A 20,996-nucleotide genomic window follows, 5' to 3' on the forward strand; every position below is an offset into this window, starting at 1 on the left:
CATTTCATATATGTTGATGAAGCTGAGTACTTTTTAAAGTACTCAGTACAAGTACTTCTGTTCTATTAAGATTGAGTACAAGTATAGGTATACTTCTGTTCTATTAAGATTGAGTACAAGTATAGGTATACTTCTGTTCTATTAAGATTGAGTACAAGTATAGGTATACTTCTGTTCTATTAAGATTGAGCACAAGTATAGGTAAAATTGCATCTTTTTATCCGGTTTGGATTAGAAGTGTGTACTTTTTAAAATACTCTTTTGACTGAGCAATTAGTGAAAATAGGGACAAAAGTTAGTGAAGCGATCTTCAAATCCGGGAATATTTCTTGGAACAATGTTTAGCATGGTCTCCAGCCGATGAACGTAGACTGTGTTAACAAGAAAACTCACAAACAATGCTTCAGCTATGGTAGCATTGGTAGCTTACAGGTGATGTAATGTGATTTGGATTTTTAATTTGGCTTTTTAAAAAATTCAGTGATATCGCTACAATGTCTGTGATGTGGCAGTTTATAGTGATGGCTAGCACTGGGGCATCATGTTGCAGACATGCAGCATGATGTCCCACCCAGTCACATTATCCTGACACCAGGCTGACCAGTCCTAACACTAACCTCTTAACGCTGAGCACCAAACAAGGCAGCTGTTAGTACCCTTTTTGCAAGTCTTTGGTATGACTTAGCTGGGGATTGAACCCACGACCTCCTGCATCTAAGGTGGACGCTCTAACCGCTATGCCACTGGAGTGGTGCAGCTTGCAGGTCTTCCGTCGACAAATTAAAATATTCCAGAGCTGAAATCTGCTGCAAGTTCTTAATTTTCCCAACTCTAGGTGCTTTTTGCTACCAATGTGGTTCCTCACATCATCTCTGCCACCATGCCCAAAGCTAAATTTTGGGGTACACCGCTTGCAAAACGCATGATGAATATCGATGTTCGATGGCTGAATGCATGGTTAATTTTGGGTATATTCCAAACTAAACTTCCCTTTATGTGCAATACATTCTTTTTCCTTGTTGGTGAACAATTTCAAGATGAGATGACGAATGGTAATTCAAATCCATGTTCGCAGCACATACGCGGAGCAAAATTCAGGTTAGGCCCCAGTTTCTTTCAAAAGCATTTGTAAAACTACTCTTATACATACAGAGTAAAATAAGCAAAAATGCTTGCTACTGGGCCAGCTGTACCAATCAGCTTTAGTTCCACTAATATCGCGACCAGCAGTACCAGACCAGTTTGGCAAATGGCGATATCACGACTATCGCTTAACAGGAAGCTGGTTATTTTATTAAAGATTTAAAATAATTGAGAGTTTGGAAATTCGTGATTTTTTTGCATGCGATGTGAATCTGTAAATCACTAAAAATAAGTCATGAAATTCACACCAAAATCATGAGGGTTGGCAGCTCTGGTGTCAACTAGGGCAGGTTTCACAAAAAGGAATGCATACAACAGAATGGTGAGAAAGCATAGAACTTTAAAAGGTTATGCCAATTCTATGAGTATTCATTAAAATCTTTAATAATTAATGTTCATAAATTAATAATTCAACGTGAGCTTTATAGTAGGTGTCCGTACCATACATGCCAACCCCTGGCAAGGAAAAAGTGTAATCTAAGTGAATCAAAAGAGTAATAGCAGAAAAAGAGTAATCCACATATAAAATGATAAAAACTCGATGAGCACATGTACAAAATGTGTTATTTATCCCTCTGGACTTTTAACATCAATTACTGCTTCAAGTTTTTGTAAATAACGCTTCGAGCTTTAAAAAGCAACAGACTCTCATATTGCATTTCAAAACACTTTGTAACAGCTGAGACTATGAATGTTTTGCACACTAAGTGCTGGGTTACAGAGTCTAGATCTGAATTCAGTTTTATTTTTTTTTACAATACTTAACAATCTCTCATAGTCAGCATTATAATGGTAAAGAACCAATATTTCTTTCATAACCTGACAAAGAAGAGGAATTTTATATCTTATAGTTACTGGGTCTTTTAGCTAGGAAATAAGTGAGAGAAAAAAATCAACTCTGTCCACATGAAGTACACTGTCAGGTAGAGTGCCAACTTGATACTTCAGGAGTTCTCCTAATTTATCAGCAGCCTTTCCTGCAGCATGGTGCATCATATGACATTTTTCAAAATATAGAAAGCAACTCCTTTATGAATTCCAGTCATCACTGATGCAGTATCAGCTGAAAACCCCATGCAGTTCTGCCAACTTATGCTTATTCAAAGCATTATCAAGCAAATAAAAAAAAAATGGTTTCTCCAGTGGAATCTACTGTTAATTCTGGTAATGAAAGAAGAGCACTCTGACTTTGCCCTTTTCTGTGTCAAAGTCTCTTACACAGACTGGGTACAACTTTTTGTCATAATCACTACTCCTGTCTGTTGCTAAACTAAACGGCTCAATTTTCATGGCTTCTGCAATTTTAAGTGAAGTATCTTCTGCTAAACACCTAACAATATTAGATGATTTTGTTCTTGCACATGCATATTTTCTGCAATTTTGGAATCAGGACAGAAGGACCAGCATAGTAGTCTTCTACCACTAGGGGTAGTCGTGTTCTATTAAGAACTCGGTAGATAAAGCCTCTGCATTTATAAAATTCATGTCCACAATTAAATTCTGCTGTAAAAAAGAAGTTACCTTAGTAATAGAGTTAGTAAAATGAGCTAATTCAAGTCTTTTTTGTTTCACCACCGTGACCAATATTAAAATCCTTTCCATGTAGTATGCAAGGGGCATGAAGCTGCCCTAGAATGGAATGCTGTATTGTGTAATTCATGTATTCATCTCTAAATTGGTTTTTCATCTTTTCCTAATCCATCTATGAAACTATTTTAAAAATATTTCTGTACCAACACATGCATCGACTAGAATAAATCTGACTTGAATACCTAGATTGGTTCTGTACTAGATATGAATCAGAACAAAGAATCTGCGAGCAAAGATTAAAAGTTTGAAAACCAGTCTGTTCTCTCCTAACTAAGCCATACAGCTGATATAAAAAAAAAACAGAGGTCAAAAGTAGAAACCAGCATGTTTCTTGGAAATAGACCCAATGCTATAAATAGAACATAACAATGTTAAAAAGTGCATGCAACTCTTCGGACAAGCACTCTTATGTCGTAGTTACATAGAAGCCATCTTTTCCAGAATACGGTCTGTTGAGATTAATGGGATGTTAATAAAAATGAGAAAACAAATTATTAATTTTTTTCGAGGGGGATATACCAAAAATGCGTAATTTGAATAAAGTTACGTGTAATGTATAATTTAGTGAAAAAAAGCGTAATGATTATGCCAAAAGCATAATGGTTGGCATGTATGCTGTACTATGGGAGTGTCTAGCAAGGAAGGTTTTAAGGTTTAATTATGCCACTAGAGAAGGCTCACTGTTGAATTCTATCACTTGAGAATGATCACTTTAATGATTTTCTCTACCTCAAAAAAAGTTTAACTGATGGCTCTAGTCAATGCACATACTTCAGCAAATGAGAGAGATAGAGACTTACCCTTTATCACTGTCATCATCTTCACTACCCTTTGCTGTAATAGAAATGGCAGAATTTTACTGTTAACACATCCATCCAAATGACAAAATAAACTTTCTTTAATTTTCTCATAGAATTTAATCATAATATTATAAAGGATACAAGTCTGCAAGTAATCAATATAGTAAATTCTATTAGATCCAACAAGATTTGACATTTTGAAAATTAACTGCGTCACATCAATAACTAGGCATGTTTTCAAAATTAACTGCTTCACATCTATGACTAGGTAAAATTAGTATGTAACATACTTGATTACCTTTTCTAATTGCACAATTATTTCATAAATTCTTATCCAAGTCAATGAACTCATTTATATTATGCTGAAGTATCGTAATGTTAAGTAAACCATTGGCATCCAATTTATTCTTTATGACTCCTGAACTTGAGATAATGGCAGCAAAAAGGTATAAAACAAGAATCCCATGAGGGCCCGATATTGCTTACCTAACTTACATGACTTAGCAACTATTTCACTAAATAGATCTCTGTAAAACTGTTAAAACACAAACATCAGTAAACTATCTCCTAATAGTTATAAAATCCTGATATTACCTAATGTACTATAATCTGAAAATTAATTCTTTCTAAAGACAAAGGCACAGATATCTTCAGATCATACTAAATGGGAGAAAAAGTTGTTCTAAAAGTGATTTTACCACTGTGGCAATATCATTTTTGTCCAACTGATTATTTCAACATCTCACAATGAAATATGTAATGAATTATTTTATGGAACTGTAAAATATGATGGTGAGCAAGACAAAATTGTTTTATTACTTTCATACTGTGATCTACAAATGTACAATTATTCGTTGAACCTGTTCAGCCAACCAGAATTGAGAATATTGTTTTTATGACAGTAGTAAATGTATTTACCCAGTTTTCCTGAATTAAATGATATGTATTCATCCAATCTGAATCATAGTCACCACATTAATCTCCAATGATCTCAAATTATAAAGAACCCATCACCACAACATGCGTATTTACCAAGCCTGCACAAAATCTGACAAAAACTATGTCATATGTGTGGTACCCTCAGTTAATCAGAGATATGGTTGTCTCAAGAATCAAACTCATTCAGAAGCCTGACAACACAAGCCTTACCAAAACTCATCAGCAACAGAGAAAATAGTGCTGACAAAGTTTGCCAATTGGATGCAGAATTATCTCAATAATACAGTGGATCTTGCTCGTAATTGTACTCATTCAAGATCAAAATTATATACTGAAAAACGCTTTATTATGTGCTCATTTTTGTCTCTGTTACAATTATACTGTAAAAATAGTGCAGTATTATACAATAGTGAACATCCTGACATTGCATGACACGTGTGCCTAAAAGTAACAAAATGTATTAGGAACTACTCTGTAAACAAACTATGTACACACATGTAGTAGACATTTAGGTTTTGGTTGATTAAATGTGTTCGTACATTGTTGAAACAAGCTGTTTCGTCCATCTGAAAGAATAGATGATAAAGTTAACTATGTGAATTCACTGAGTCAGAAACAGGCTCAGCCAATCTGATGCAAGATCATCTCGTTTATATATGTGGATGTGGCTCACAATTTAATTCATCTGAGATCTAGATAATATAGAGACACCAACCCATAAGCATGCTACTCAGGAATCTCAGCAACAATTTTCAAAATCTAGGCAGCTCATCTGCAATTGATAATATGATCTTTAAAAATGTTTTCTACAGGATGTGTTAATGAGGTCACACCATAAACTCTCTTGGCCTTATGGCTATGTGAGAAATTTTTTTTATAATGCCAAATCTTTACACAGTTACTAATAATGTATGTTAAATGCTCCCTTACTGACAGAAACCATCCTTATTTCATGTTGTTTTAAAATCTGATAAGCAAGCAATGCATCTTCTTCATGAGATTAAACATGGCAATATCTCTTACCTTTTCTGGCTGGTTTTTCATCATCAGAATCTTCCCTTTTAAAAATGAAGAAGAAGAAAATTAAGTCATTTGTCAAAAAATTTATAATGCATCTAAACAACAGAGATGCCACTGCCAACATGGTGCAAATCAAACAAGGCAAATGACTTCATCAAATGTTGCTGGAAAATGTACAACATTGAACTTTATCTTAATCTATGCCTTTCACAGTATAAAGCCTCTTACCAAACTGGTTCCAATCTAAATTGTTAAAATAATATTATGCAGAAATAAAATTTATGACGTCTATCTGCATGTGATATGATACATAAAAAATTTCAAACTCCAGGCCTTAAAGGTTTATAATATGAGAAATGATGTATTATAAATGGTACTGAGATGGGCAAATGCAGTGTCTGTCAACTTGATTTGCATCTATTAACTGACCTTGGACTGCCACTTCTGGACCTAGGACTTCCACTTTCTGCAGGAGATCTGGGGCTTCTGCTGCTTGCTGAGGATCTTGGACTACCACTGCCTACTGGAGAATATGGTGGAGTTCCACTGCCTGCTGGGGAGGCTGGACTGCCACTTCTGGACCTAGGGCTTCTGCTTCTGGACCGAGGACTTCCACTTCTGGACCTGGGGCTTCCACTTCTGGACCTAGGACTTCCACTTCTGGACCTAGGACTTCTACTTCTAGACCGACTTCCACTTTTGGACCTAGGACTTCCACTTCCTGCAAGAGATCTGGGGCTTCCACTGCCTGCAGTGGATTTTGGACTTTGGCTTCCAGCTGGTGATCTTGGACTACCACTGCCTAGAGGAGAATATGGTGGTGTTCCACTGCCTCTTGGGGAGGCTGGACTGTGACTTCTGGACCTAGGGCTTCTATTTTCTTCAGGAGATCTGGGACTTCCTCTGCCTGCTGGGGATCTGGGACTTTGGCTTCCAGCTGGTGATTGTGGACTCCTAGTGCCTACTGGAGAATATGGTGGAGTTCCACTACCCATTGGGGAGGCTGGAGCACTTCTGGAATGAGATGAGCGAGGCGACCGAGGTGAACCTCCACCACTCCCCATTGGTGAACCTGGTGGACTTCCGGCACCAGACATGGGTGACCCTTGCTGACTTCCATCTGGAGAAGCTGGACCACTACCACTTCTTGTAGGGGATGCAGGAGGGCTGAACATGGGTGAAGCTGGACCACTTGCAGGGGATCTGGGGCCACTTCTACTCTGAGTAGGGGATGCAGGTGGGCTTCCTTCAGGTGAGGCTGGCCCAGCAGGGGAGGAAGCTGACATGGGTCGATCATTTTCCTCATCAGAACCAGGCATCCTTTCTTCTGCAAGAAAAAATGTGACATATTGCACAATCACATTAACTTAGTATCATCAAATGTTTTTTAATTTAAATTATCTCTGCACAGATGATTGCTTTTTTCTACCACCATTTATAGACGTACGATTAAACATGGTCATTACTTTTTAATTTCATTTTGCACAAAATTCAGGCATGTATCTGTGAATTTTACCAATACAAAATCAAATGCAAACTCATAGGAAAATTTTAAAAGCACTCAAACTATGCAAAACAATTATATTATAAGGATCATGTCCAAGTTGCCAGCATGTAGCTCCTGCTGCAAGCAAAGTCTATGTTTACTGATGGTGCATTTAATCAAAGATAATGCTAACGAAGCAAGATGCATATGTGTCATGCAACTCTGAAATAACAGTACTTGACAGATGTAAGAACACTCACTCAAGCAGAACCATATAAATGAATAGACCTTGATTTAGTCTCCATCAACGAGCCCTTTAATGCATTCTGAAATGCATGATTAGCATCTTCAAGATTCAGACTCAATCTAAGATAAAATTTTATATTTTGCAGCATTCACAAAAACTTCACCAGATTTGATAAAACAAGAATCAATCCAAACGACAGCATACTATACCCAAATGATTCAATTTTTTTATCTCGAGTTCTGTGAAAGTTTTGGGTTTAATGGCTCATCAATACATCTGAATAAATATAATGTAAAACAAGTACAATCCTTAAAATATTGAGTTTATTGTATCAAGCTCAATCTTGATGAAAGTTATAGATATTCTTAAATGGCACATCATCAAGGAAGTGCTTAATGGATTGAACACCCAAACCCCTCCACCTCAGAGAGAGTGGATAATGACTGGCACATGCTGCACAAAACTATTATTAATGTACTATAAAGCCAGACCTGACTCTTGGCTGTGTTCCTCGTCCATGTCTTGTTCTATCTCTTCCCTCTCCACCTCCCCACCATCACTAACATAGTCATCATCATTCTGTGAATGACCTGTAGCATACACAGGTACCTTCCCCGACGATAAGACTGTAGTACCCTTCTTCTGCAATGAATGAAAATTCTTAAAGTTATCTTCTTCTTACAAGTGAAGCATCATTATGTGCAAGTACACATCCTATATACAACATAAAGAGTAACTGTTTTCTTGAATATTTTAACTCAAATTCATTCAAAAAATATACAGTACAAAACCTCCTCCAAACTGTAAGTGATACACTATCTTATAAATACTACATTTCTAGCAGCCTCTGTTATGTTCTATTACTATTCACAAAAATGAAACTTTTCTATTATGACCACTGAAACATACCACCATTCACAATTCTGAGTGCAACTGCTGGACTGAATTATTAACAGTGTGCAATTTAGCCAGAAAGTGTCTAAACAGCAAATAATCCGCTCAAAAGTTGTTAAACATTTTTCAGAGACCTTTCATAATGAATCTGCATCATCACAAATGCAGACAGATTTTACTGGCCTTAATTTTGGATGATGTTTTAACAATGTGGATAAATAATTAATGATCAAACAATAAAAATAAGACAATAAATCAGGCCGCCTTCTTTTGAATTCAGAAACCATTCTGATGACTTTTCCTTGGTCCAAATTCAACATTTCAGCTACAACTAAACTCAACTGCAATTAAGTACAGGTAATTATTGTTACTGATAATATGCCAAACAAATCTTACTGGCAGGATTCCAATTTAAAGCCTCTTACTATTCTTCTATTTAAAGTTTACAAAGTATAATAACTTTTGATTATGCAGTTGTACAGTCTGAAAACAAATAAAGAAGAAACATTGAATTAAGAAAGAATGGTTAAATCTTTGAATATACATGCATATAGAATGACAAAAGTATTAAATGTATGACCTGTTAATCTTGAGAAATTCAGGTTGTAAGAATATAAAATGGCATTGTTTTGATGGCTAGTTCAGTATTCAGTAACCTGTATACCACAGCTGTAACGGGCTGTCTCAGAAGTAAAAGAACCAGGCCTAATATTGAAGGTGTAAACCCAGTGACTGACAACAGAATTAGCAGCCAGAATTTATCACTCCCACCCTAGGTCATGTAGATGTAGGTCATCACCAAAAGTTATCTAACATAAAAAGGACTACTTTCCCATAAAGTTGGTCCTTTCCAGAAATGAAAATGCTGACTATAGCCTTCATTTCCAAAACCCCAGATGCCATTCACTTTGGTGAAGAATAGCAAGAGGTGGGTTCAAAAATCGGACTAACCATATAAATATTGCAATGTCCAGACTGCAGAGGAATTCTTGCCATGAGTCAATGTTTCTTGCACCAAGAAACAGAAATAATAAAGTTTCTGCCATGATCATAACTCGTTAACTCAGTTGACCAGAAATGGGGTACCACAAAGTAAGGATGGCCATCAGTAATGGGTACACATACATGAAAAGGTATAAAAGAAGAATCAAATCCACTAAGGAGATCCAAAGACCCTATCACCAAAATCAACCCCCTATTGAAAGTCACCATCCTCGAGTTCACCACATGTAGATGAGGGCGATGGACAATACTAAGATGGTGGGATGGGTCAAGACATTTTCCAGTTCATTCAAAGGCCTAGATGACCAAACAGTGACAGAAGATTATTCCTGCTCTTCACCAAAATGGACATATACTGTGCTTTTGGAGGATGGCATCCAAAATACTCTGACATGTCCATCCACAACAGTGTGACAAATTAGTCGAAGATTCTTGTGAATGCACATGGATAGATATTAAGACTTCATGGAAAAACACATAATGATAATATTTTATTTGGCAGGTGAACCTGAGGAATTAGAGTGAAGCCAGAAGCCAAGTGAATAGGAGTATGAACAAATATATGTCACTTAGTTCTGGACTAAAAGCAAATTCATATACAGCGTGAAGCTGCTAAAGCACACTCCATTATAACATGAATTAGAATATAACATGATTGTGGCATAGCTCCCAAACTTTCACATACATGAATTTTTTCTCATACAGTACATGAAAAGAAATCTTCTTATAGTATGAAATATAAAGTTTAAAAAGTTTATTAATTTTGGTGGCAAGAGATCACATGAATTCTAATAAATGTACAACATGATCCTGGCATGTCTCCTGAAATTTGTATGCAAATTTTTCTTGTGTATGAAAAAATATTGTTTTCTTCTTAAAAGTATGAAAAATAATGTGTAAAAGATTGATTCAGAGATTGTACTGGGCTTTTCCAATGTTGCAGATTACAATTTTTGTTTCTATCTTATAGTGCCTTGTCATATCATCATCTGTTCATGCTGATATCTGACCTGAGTACTGTATGCTGTGATACACTCAAAAAAGTCATGGCACTGGACTAGCTAAATCAACCAACCTTTGAAGGCAGGAACAGGAACATTTACAATCTACTACACAATGACTAATTTTTAAATGAACCCCAAAAATTAGTTTTCCTGAAAATTTAAAGAAAGCTGATTACCTTTTAAGCAATGATCATTTGTGTATAAATATTAAGCAAATGATAAAAAAAATTCACTCTCAATAAACGTTTTACAATTATCTATGTTGCTGACACAAAAACAAATGGAAATTTGTTTTTTTACTCCAAAGTTGTCCTTTAGCAGTGACTTCAATAACACATGCACCCTTCATCAAGGCAAGCAAACTACAATCTTCAATAAAACAAAAAAACAACTTTCATCAAAGGAAGACCAAACTTGAATAAAAAAATGGAATCTGATGGATTTTTGCATTTTTCCAAAGTGATTGAAACATGTTTCTGAGATCTCTGGTCATTAGTATTTATTGTTATGCTGGCATGCCTCAGAGAATAAAACTCCATCAACTAAGAGTACTGAAACTTATTTCTGCTTTGCTGACAGATAATGGCTTCCAAAATTAATTACACCTGAACACTATTCTGACAAAAGAAATGATCATGCTTTGCATTCTGTATTATGCAGTAAAAATCCAACTTCAAAAATATGGTGCTACTGTTCACAAACTTGTCAAAAATATAATATGGATTAAACATTCTCATTCAAGGCAACAATATGTAATAACTTTTGTTCTTGTAAAAGCTCTCTCTGATTTACCTATATGAGGTTGTTCCACTTCCTGATCCTACCTATGCAAATTAGCACAATAGGCTCACCCACTTCAGCCTTCAAACACATCTCACTAGCTATTGTCAGCCAAATAAGTTTTATGTGAAATGGTGGTTAACATGTGACCATTTTGCCTTAATTTGCCATCTATTTCAACTGCCCAAGGAATAGTTTTACATAAACTCAAATAATGACTGTTCACATTTATACATGAAATGATACATGTAACGGGCATATAATGAAAGTGGCTATTTGTTTTATTTTGAAGCTTACTGAAAATAGTGTTTCCTCTAAACATGGCTGTGTCCAGGGTACACAATCATATTTTTAGCATGACATGCCATGCTTCAATCTGACTGAAATCAGATCTCAATTTCGCATTGGACGGTGTTGATCCGATTTCTATAGTGCTGTGTTATGACAGGTTATGCCAAGATCCTGAAAATACATTTTGCACATTTCATCAACGCTATCAAAGTTTTCTCAGGCAAATTAAGAATTTTTGTCAAGAAGCCAGATGGGCACCTCACTTAGAATACAGGACAGGCCCAGTCTAAAATTAGAGGGGCCCCAGGTGTCAGGCTATCAGAATCTTTTTACCACTGGCTTTCTGTCAATCTGATGGCACATCTGTCATGAAAGGGAAATATGAAATGGGAGATGGTAGGCTAACTCCAATCTTAAGCCCCTCTGAAACAACTTGGATTATCCATTTGTTTTGTGAATATATGTTTAATCAAAACAGTAAATGCGGAAATGAGGGAATTGGCTGCCAACCAGTAGGCCACCTGGGGGTAGTTGGGGTGACAAATGAATAATGGCTGTTGGGAGGCTTCTTGGAGAAGAAAGCTTGTTTCCAAATCTTTTTACTAAATTGCATCCTAAAATGAAGGGTCTGTTGCCATCTAAAATTCAAATGAAATTGATAATGTTGTTGCTTGGCAGTATTTCAGGGATCGCACTGGGCTTTGCCAATGTTGCAAATTGCAGTTTTTGTTCCTTATTGGCGACAAAATATAACCTTCTGGCAATTGTTTTGGCAGCAACATTTTGGGCTGTTAATAACTGTATATACAGTGTTGGCTTTGGAGTGGAGAAAACCAAAGGCACCATGACAGGAAGCCACAAAGTATGATATTAAAATTGCACTGGAATCTATTGCTACACAGACAAATCCTTTGTTCATATTCACAATCCACACAGTGTTGTTATATCATAATCCACTTATACCGATGTCTGGCCTTAGTACTGTTGTGCTACCTGACTAGCTACAATAAACCACCTCTATTGGCGGGAAATGGGAACGACTACAATTGACCAGATGATGGCAATTTTCTTCTTTTCGAAAAATTAACCAGAAAAAAAATAGTTTGCTGAAGCTTCAAAGAAAACTGATTAGCTTTTGAAGCACCAATTGTTCTGTATATACGCTGCAAATGGAAAATAATTAATACTATCTCCATGTTCTACAATTATTTGATGTTCCCACAGCATAAACAAGCGGGTATTTGTTTGGTCTTTCAAAGAGGACCTTTGGTGGCATCTTCAATAACACAAAGTCATGTACCTTCAACAAAGCAAGCCGAAGACCTTTGATCAAAAGTCAGCAACAAACTTAAATACAAGCATTTTTTTCTTCATTTTTCATTGTGACTGGAACATATTTATTGTGCCATGAAAGTTTCCTGTTTGCAACAAAAAGGTTCATTGCTACCAATGGCAGTGTAAAACCCAATTCAGAGTTCCAATATTTTAAAACACTAGATATTGTCAAATTAAATGACGGTGGGACATCTCGCAAGAGTGTTTGTTCAACTTTTAAATTTGTTCACACATTTTCATCTCCATATGAATACCCTCATCCCCTTGGTATCCTCAGCATCATGGTAGCAGTCTCTGGCTGAACGAGATCAAGGCCAATTTAAATACATGTACCATATAAACAGCTATACAGCCATGTGCTACAAGGATAATGAATATCAGTGTGAACTGTTTCATGAAATGTGGTTGTTAACAGTGGGATATGGATCAACCGAGGACTGCATTTTATATCTATATCTATACTGTTCCACTTCAAAAATGAAGAAACTTGTGTGACTATATATAAACATGTTAGTTGTATTTTCTTAGGGGATTTGACTAATAAATAAATTTTCTAACATATGATCTAATACTTGAATTCACTGATTCTTCATATACATCTACATTATTTAACACATTGTGGAGTGTGCAACACAAATGTAAGCTGTCAATATACAAGTGTATTTCAGATTAATTGCCTTCATTTGATCAAAGTTTCCATTTTTTGAGGGTGGTGGTGTTTCTCTCTGTATAAATCCTAGTCACTGACAACAGATCACCTCAAAAATTTTCATTTATATGCAAAATTTCAATTATTTCACCACCACCCCACCATCTTAACTTCCACTTATGTCAAGAATATTACCTTGCTCCCGAGGGTGTTGAGATAAACTAATAGGACTGTATTATGAAAATGGAGACTTTCTGAAAACTGGCAAGAAAATATTGAGGTTGCCGATTTTTTGGGCAATACTTTTTCAAAGCCAGCACCAACACTGGTATTTGACCTCTTATCTCTTTTCTGGCAATCATCTCTCCACTGAGGACAAGATTGATCTAGCCTAAAACCAGTGTAACAAAAGATGGAGACAGCTTATGTGCTGCCTGCCAATGAATCTCATTGGTTCTAGGCAAAGCCATTGCCTGATTTTTTTTGCACTGCTAGATCAAACATGGAAGATGTTGCTACAATGTCATGCATATGCTTAGAGGTGACAAGGAAAACATTCTTATCCACCTTGTAAAACAGCAGGGACATCATCCTGAGTCTATGAAAAGAAAGTCTTCGAATTACCAGGATCATGGATCCCAGCCATTATATTTTGCTTTAAATGTCTATGGCAACCAATAAATTAGGGGTTGGTGACCCAAAATTTATAAATGACCAACATTTTCAAATAAGATTTCCTACATCTAATAATTTTGTTACTTACTTAGAGCACTGAATCTGTTCAGCACTTACCTGATCAAAACTGAGTCCTTCTTCATAATCTGGTTCATCCTGCAAAGGTGTACTACCACCACTACCACCACTTCCTGAAAAAAAAGTTTAAAAAGTTAATTTCATCATCGCTAAGGAATGTTTAAATTATTAACTCTAATGCAAACCAGATGGTAGAATTTATATGCCAACTTAAACTGACTCCATAATTTTCTCAACTATCCACTTTCTCAAAGTCTGTCATTCCCACTATACAACTAAGGCAGATATTGAGACCCACATTAGCATAGTTGGGTTTATGAGTTACAATTATGATACCTGCCAAGACCAGTCCAGGTTAGCTACCTCTCTGTGCTCTTGGGAAATGCACTTTTTTGTCCATTTCTATGGCAAGATATTGGCAAAAAGAGTTTAAAGTGCCATTCAAAACCAATCAACCATGACAGGGACTCTTTTGGCCTGAGCATCCACTTCCCCCTATGAAAACTCCCTTACGATAATTTTGGTCAGCAACAAAGTTACATTTACGCAACCTGGCAAGAAACTTAATACTTCTCTGGCATAATGACTTCTATGTTGCACTGAATGCATATGTATATACCTGAGCGACTAAGCAGACCTCTTCAGGATAGCGCTGCTTACCTCCGTAGCCTGAGGAAGGGGCTAGAAAAGGTGCCCTAAAAAAAAGCCTGCTTCATCTACCCCGACCAGCTTACTGCGGCTGGAGGGAATCCCAACCTTGCGGTCAAAACACAAAGGAAACCCAAAAGGTTCCACTCACTCTTGGTGCGTGGAACATATACACTCTATTGGATCGTGCAGAGGCTGACAGACCAGAGAGAAGAACTGCCCTGATTGCAAGAGAACTTGCTCGCTACAAGATAGAGATAGCAGCCCTAAGTGAAACTTGCTTGGCCAACAAGTGGTAACTAACTGAAGTTGGAGCTGGTTACACCTATTTCTGTAGTGAACGTGGCACAGATGAACGTAGTGAGTCTGGAGTTAGAGTCGAGTTTGGTGAATAGGCTCTCCATCTTACCAAAGGAAATTAATGACCGGCTTATAATGCTGAAGCTACCCTTACATGTAAAAAAAGCAAGCCATGCTCATTAATGCTTATGCACCAACCATGACCTACTCAGAGGAAGCCAAATACAAGTTCTACAAGGATCTGGAAATTCTGATTGCTTTGGTACCAAAGTCAGACAAGCTGATTATTCTTGGTGATTTTAACGCCAGAGTTGGCGCGGTCCACATCTCATGGAAGGGAGTTATTGGTAGCCATGGAATTGGCAACTGCAACAGTAATGGACATCTGCTCTTGAGAATGTGCACAACATATGATCTCCTGATCACAAACACTATCCAGAGGTCTCACTAGGATTTTAAAACTAGAAGTCCAGGACTCCCATTTTGGTGAAAATAGGAGTCCCACCATCAAAAGTTGCAGTCCCTTCTTTCCTACAGAATCAACACAGACAAGAGTGCATCTATTTTTAGATGGAGGTTTTCGTAATGTAATCACTCACTTCGATATAGCTTCATTACAACAGTCCATTGACAGGATTGCAAATTTATGGTTTATTTATTTGTCTACGTCCTTGTAGTCATTTTAGGCAATGGTTAAATAGTATCTGATTTGCTGTTTTTTCCCCCATATTTTCACAAATACGTGTCAGGTCGGAAAACAGCTTAGACCGTAAAGTGCATCTCGCGAATTCCACAACATATCATTGTCGCATACATTTCTGACCTACATAATTTGCATTTTAAAGTTAAATCTTTAATAAAATAATACATTGTCTTTGCTTTCAATGATTTGTATATTTTTCTGAAAATATTTGCCCGATGATTTACGAAAACAGACAATTTAATAAACTGGTACATCCCAGACTTAGCGAAGTCCGCCATTATTTCCCATTAGGCCTATTGTTTAATTTACAGTTTGAAACTAATTTTATCACGAAATAGTGTACAAGAGGCAGTTAATATATATCCAGATCACTGATTCTGATCTTAAAACACATTTTTTGTATGTTTTATCATCAAAGGATATCATGCAAGAAATTGATAGTTGCTACCTTACTCGGAAAAGGGTTAATGGTCAATCAGCTATCAAAACATATGCTTGTGAATGGGCAAGAGTTTGTCAACATAACTGATATCAAAACTAGGCCTAGCTACTGATGTCTTGATGAATACATTTCGCTACAACACTAGAACAACCAAGCTAAGGCGAGGGGCATTTTAAAAAAAGTATGGTCAGTCAATGTACCTCTTAAATGGCTCTTGTTTGTCCATCAGAGTGATACTGAATTTTGTCAATCCAAGTAAGGACTTATTCCAAACACTAAGCTAGGCATCACACACTTTCTTACACTTAGCTACTGTCCTATCTGAACTATCAATTCCAGAAGCTTTAGCTATCTTCTGAATCTCGTTACAATCTTCGTAGCCATTTAACCCAAATATACTTATCCAAATTTACGAATGGCATTTTGTCTAAGTCTCAACATGTCTTAATTCCGAGGTCACGTGAACTACTTATTCCAATATATTCGGAAATGAACACAATAACAAAAGCTAAAGTTGTTTATTTGATGTACTTTTATAAATGACCGCATTTACACCTCTGGGTCGTTCTGACTCTGAATTCAATCACTCTAAACATAAAGTTTTCTGGATTATTAATGAAAAACAGCTTCCCTAATATGATCTTTCAAGGTTGAGAATTTAATCTAAAGTATATACATGTACGTGAAAAGATAATGATCATATACTTTTTAATTTTCTTTCTATCCTTCTGAAAGTGAGGGACTTGCAAGTCAATGCCAAGGACTCTCAGAAATAGACTATGGACTCCCAAGTTCCGTGATTGTTGTTGTTGTGGGGTTTAACTCCCTTTTTCAGCACATGATAGGCCATACATGGTGGCCAGTATTAATAGTGGAGGAAGAACCTGGGAAAACCCCGGAAAGAACCACCAACCCACGAGAAGCTACTGGCAAGCTTTCTCACATATCAACATTGGCCGAATCCAAGACTTGAACCCACGCTGACAGAGGTGAGATGTCTGTGATCCGTAATGATGAGCACTTTAGACCACTAGGCCACTCAGGGCCCCTCCATTTAGGAGTATCTTTTAGGCAAATTTCTCTATTGCTTCACTCGTCTATTTGGATTTAATCTGAAGTCACTTCTGGCATGTCAAACAGTGAAATGTTTCACTCAGTTCAGGTTGATGGTTATTGTTTTTTCAAGTCCAGAGTGAAACAATAACCACCAATCAGAGCTAACTGCAGCTTATTCACTACTAGACACAACATAAGTAATGGTATCCAAGCTAGAACCCAATATATATATATATATATATGAAGTATTAACAGATGTCTAATAAATGATCTACAAAGGATATTAATTGTACATCGTGAAAAAGTTTATAATGTCTCCTGTTACACTGATACATGTAATCTGTGACTCAATGTGCAAAGAAGATAAAAGGAAAAATTAGCAGAAAAGTGTCAAGGAGGTAGGTTGCAAACTAAAGGAATTACAGTCATCTTTGTTAATCTGCGAAGATGATGTCAATAATTAAATAATTTCCTTTTTCAATGATAGAAATAGGTGCCTGTGGCTGCTGGGTGGTTGTTAGCAAATAGCGGAGAACCCGCCCTGGGAGAACTCATCCCAGGTGTCAGAAGTCGCCCAATGGTGGTCGGAGAAGTTGCTCCACTTCACCTGGAGATGTCGCCCCAAGGATCATATATAGTAATTCAGAGATATTGCAACCATATTAATACCCACTGACATACCCATTATTTGCATGTAATTCGTATTGTTAAATTGAAAATAATTATTTTCCAGGATAAGTTTTATATTTTACAAATATCTTCACTAGATAGTGTGCTATTATTAGGATTGTTATCAAGAAAATATTTACACGCTTCAATACCATCTGCATGCAGAATGTTGGAATATAGTGATGTTACATCTAATGATACCAGGATTGAAATTATCAGATAGCTGTGGAATAGTCTCCAACGTTTTAATGAATGTAGCTGTATCTTTAATGTATGAAGGAAGTGATTTCATTAAAGCTTGTAAAACTATAAATAAATCTGGTTAGGTTTTTCAGTATATGAATTACAACCTGATATAATGGGTCGTCCTGGAAAATTTCAAGTTAAATTATGGTCAGGATTTTTATGAGTTTTGATTAATATGTAGAACTGAGGTGTACGTATGTTATGAGGAAAACAATCAAATTCCTCATATACAGAATTATTATTTTTAGCGATCTCATTAATGCATATTGAATTTTTTTATTTAATTTCTATTGACAGGTCTTTGATAATATGTTTGTAGTATTTTTCATCATTTAACTGAAGTTCTTTAACATAATCATCTTGATTCATAGTAATACTAGTGTTTGACTTATCATCCTTTTTAATCATTATATTATCATCATTCATTAGGTTATATAAAGACTTAATTTTGTCATTAGAAATTTTACTATGATATTGCTTTTTATGATTACCAGTTAATACCTTTATTGTGAATGCATAAAAATCTAAAAATGAATCATGTAAAAGATGATTTAATTCTGTTTTAGAAAGGTTATCTGGTGACAAGTGTTTGGGTGACTTCTCCAACCAATTGGGGCGACTTTTCCAACCACTCTGGGGCAACTTCTCCAGATACATTGGGGCAAGTTCTCCGCATACTGTTGTTAGCCATCGCTCCTTGCACATTTGGACCTGTTCTATATATGATTTTCCAAGGGATGACAATGGACTATGCCTATCTGTAATCTGCTTACTGGAAATATAATCAATATGTCAAAACATTAAATGACACCAATTTACCACTTAAAGACCACCTAATTTTTATAAAAAATTTATATGTGCATCAATCACGCATCGTGTTGTTGTATGTGTATCGGATAGATAAACAGCAGCCGTTTATCATTTCACCCCAACTTAATATACATTTCATTTTCCCCAAAATTAAAATTACGTTCCCCATCACAATAATGAGTTTTAGTCCCTATTTTCTTCCTGAAATTATGTGTGACTATATAAAACTACAGTACACTCTTTAAAAATAATTCACTGTTTGCGCAAAATAGCAATCCATTAGCAGATCACACGTAATTTTAACAGTCTTGGACGCACCTCCATTTAAAAACTTTTGTTTTGTTGTAACAGCTGGTACTTCTTTAGTTATGACATATGTCTAGGAAAGAACGAAAACAAGTTTAAGCATTTGAATTTAATCGTAATATCCTTCCATTGAAGAGGCTTACCTGGCTGCAAAAGAATTCATATTTAATGTCAACATAACACAATAAATGGATAAAATAAGTGAATAACCTGAATATGAGTCGTCCTCCATGGCAAGCTGGTTAATAAAGCGAAATTATGCTGATTTTCACCAGTCACAATAAACTCACGCCATTGCATCAAAAAAGACACAAGTGTTTGAACGATAAAGACTGAAAATTCCGAATCGACCGGTCAGGGGTAATAACGGAATAAAAGTATAAATCTTGATTTAATTACAGAAAGTGGGGTTATCAAACGCTCAATTATGGAGCTCTAATTAAAAGGTAGGTAAAAAAAAATAATTCACGAGGCAACACTATAAAAGTATCAAATATTATAATTTAATAGTATTCCTCATAAAATAAAATGGCACAGGAATATTCATGCCAGACACATTTCTATCGAGACATTTCATTCAAATGCGGCAACAAACTGTTTCAAATCAATCCAGGGGCTGACTGTTATATATATATATATATATATATATATATATATATATATATATATATATATATATATATATATATATATATATAAACGGATGACGTTTTTTTATTTTCAAATAACATTTACGTAGTACATTACGTACCTATATATATATATATATATATATATATATATATATATATATATATATATATATATATATATATATATATATATATATATATTCATCCGATTCTTTCAACAATTTCGTGCCTAAAGAAGCATTAATGCGAGACTAGTTGCACAGAATTTTAGGAGTTTTTGTTGTTTTTTTTAAATCCCAATTTCAAGAGATAGACATAGTACAATTGTATTTAGAGTAGGTTTGTTATTGTTGTAGTGTTTAACGCCATTTTTCAGCACACGATAGGCTATACGTGGCCGCCAGTAATAATGGTGGAGGAAGAACCCGAAAAAAACCCCGGAAAGAACCACCGACCCACGAGAAGCTACTGGCAAGCTTTCTCACATACCGACATTTGCTGAATCCGAGACTCGAACGCACGCAGGCAGAGGTGAGATGGCAGTGATCCGTAACGGAGAGCGCTTTAGACCACTCGGCCACTAGGGGCCCTAGAGTCGGTTTGCATTTACATAAAATGAAACACATCTCCCTTGAGCAGTTTTACCGATTAAAACAATAAGTAGTAAGTAACTCTAACATACATACACACATACATACATACATACATACATGCATGCATACATACATACATACATACATACATACATACATTCACGCACGCACGCACGAACGCACGCACGCACCCATCCATCCATCCGTCCATCCAGTCGGATAAATCCATCCATCCATCCCTCCAGTCGGATAAGCCACCCAAGTATACTAATTTGTTAAGCCATCTCAGTAAGTTAACGTTGGACGTGATTGTGAACAGATAGAAATCCCGAGCAGAGGAAACAGAGGACTCTATTTGCCTAAGAGCAGACAGGTTTCAGAGCTGGAAGAAGCTCGACCTGGTCTGGTGAGTTTTTCAGGAACGTTTTCTGTGATTGCTGACTTGCCTGATTTTATCGATGGAGAAGTCGTCGACTTATCATTGTATAGTTGGGTACACTCATAATATTTGGATCCTTCCTTGGTATGGGTGTGTAGGGTTCTGTACAGTATTCAGTCCATCTGTTCAGCATATCGCCTAGTTTTGTCAGGCGGTTTACTGTCTTGTCTTGGATCGTTGACAATCTTGGCCATTGCTTCCTTGTAAGTTTTTTGATAG

General features: G+C 36.2%; 1 protein-coding gene across 1 annotated transcript in view; it reads right to left on the bottom strand.

The window, feature by feature from the left end:
• LOC149799980 (uncharacterized) overlaps positions 1-19,422 on the bottom strand; it is a 59,001-nt gene extending 39,579 nt beyond the window's left edge. Inside the window, exons 1-6 of the mRNA XM_089959513.1 lie at positions 19,324-19,422; positions 13,973-14,046; positions 7,717-7,867; positions 5,922-6,819; positions 5,496-5,530; positions 3,534-3,567 (exon numbers count right to left, since the gene is read on the bottom strand). Of these exons, the coding sequence (XP_089815639.1) occupies positions 3,534-3,567; positions 5,496-5,530; positions 5,922-6,819; positions 7,717-7,867; positions 13,973-14,046; positions 19,324-19,345 (1,214 nt within the window). The 5' untranslated portion in view covers positions 19,346-19,422. The remainder of the gene's footprint in view (positions 1-3,533; positions 3,568-5,495; positions 5,531-5,921; positions 6,820-7,716; positions 7,868-13,972; positions 14,047-19,323) is intronic.
• Between the last annotated feature and the right edge of the window lie 1,574 nt (positions 19,423-20,996).

The sequence above is a fragment of the Sinohyriopsis cumingii genome, chromosome 5 (genome assembly GCF_028554795.1).
Source record: "Sinohyriopsis cumingii isolate HCF-2022 chromosome 5, ASM2855479v2, whole genome shotgun sequence".
NCBI classification, from domain to species: Eukaryota; Metazoa; Mollusca; class Bivalvia; order Unionida; family Unionidae; genus Sinohyriopsis; species Sinohyriopsis cumingii.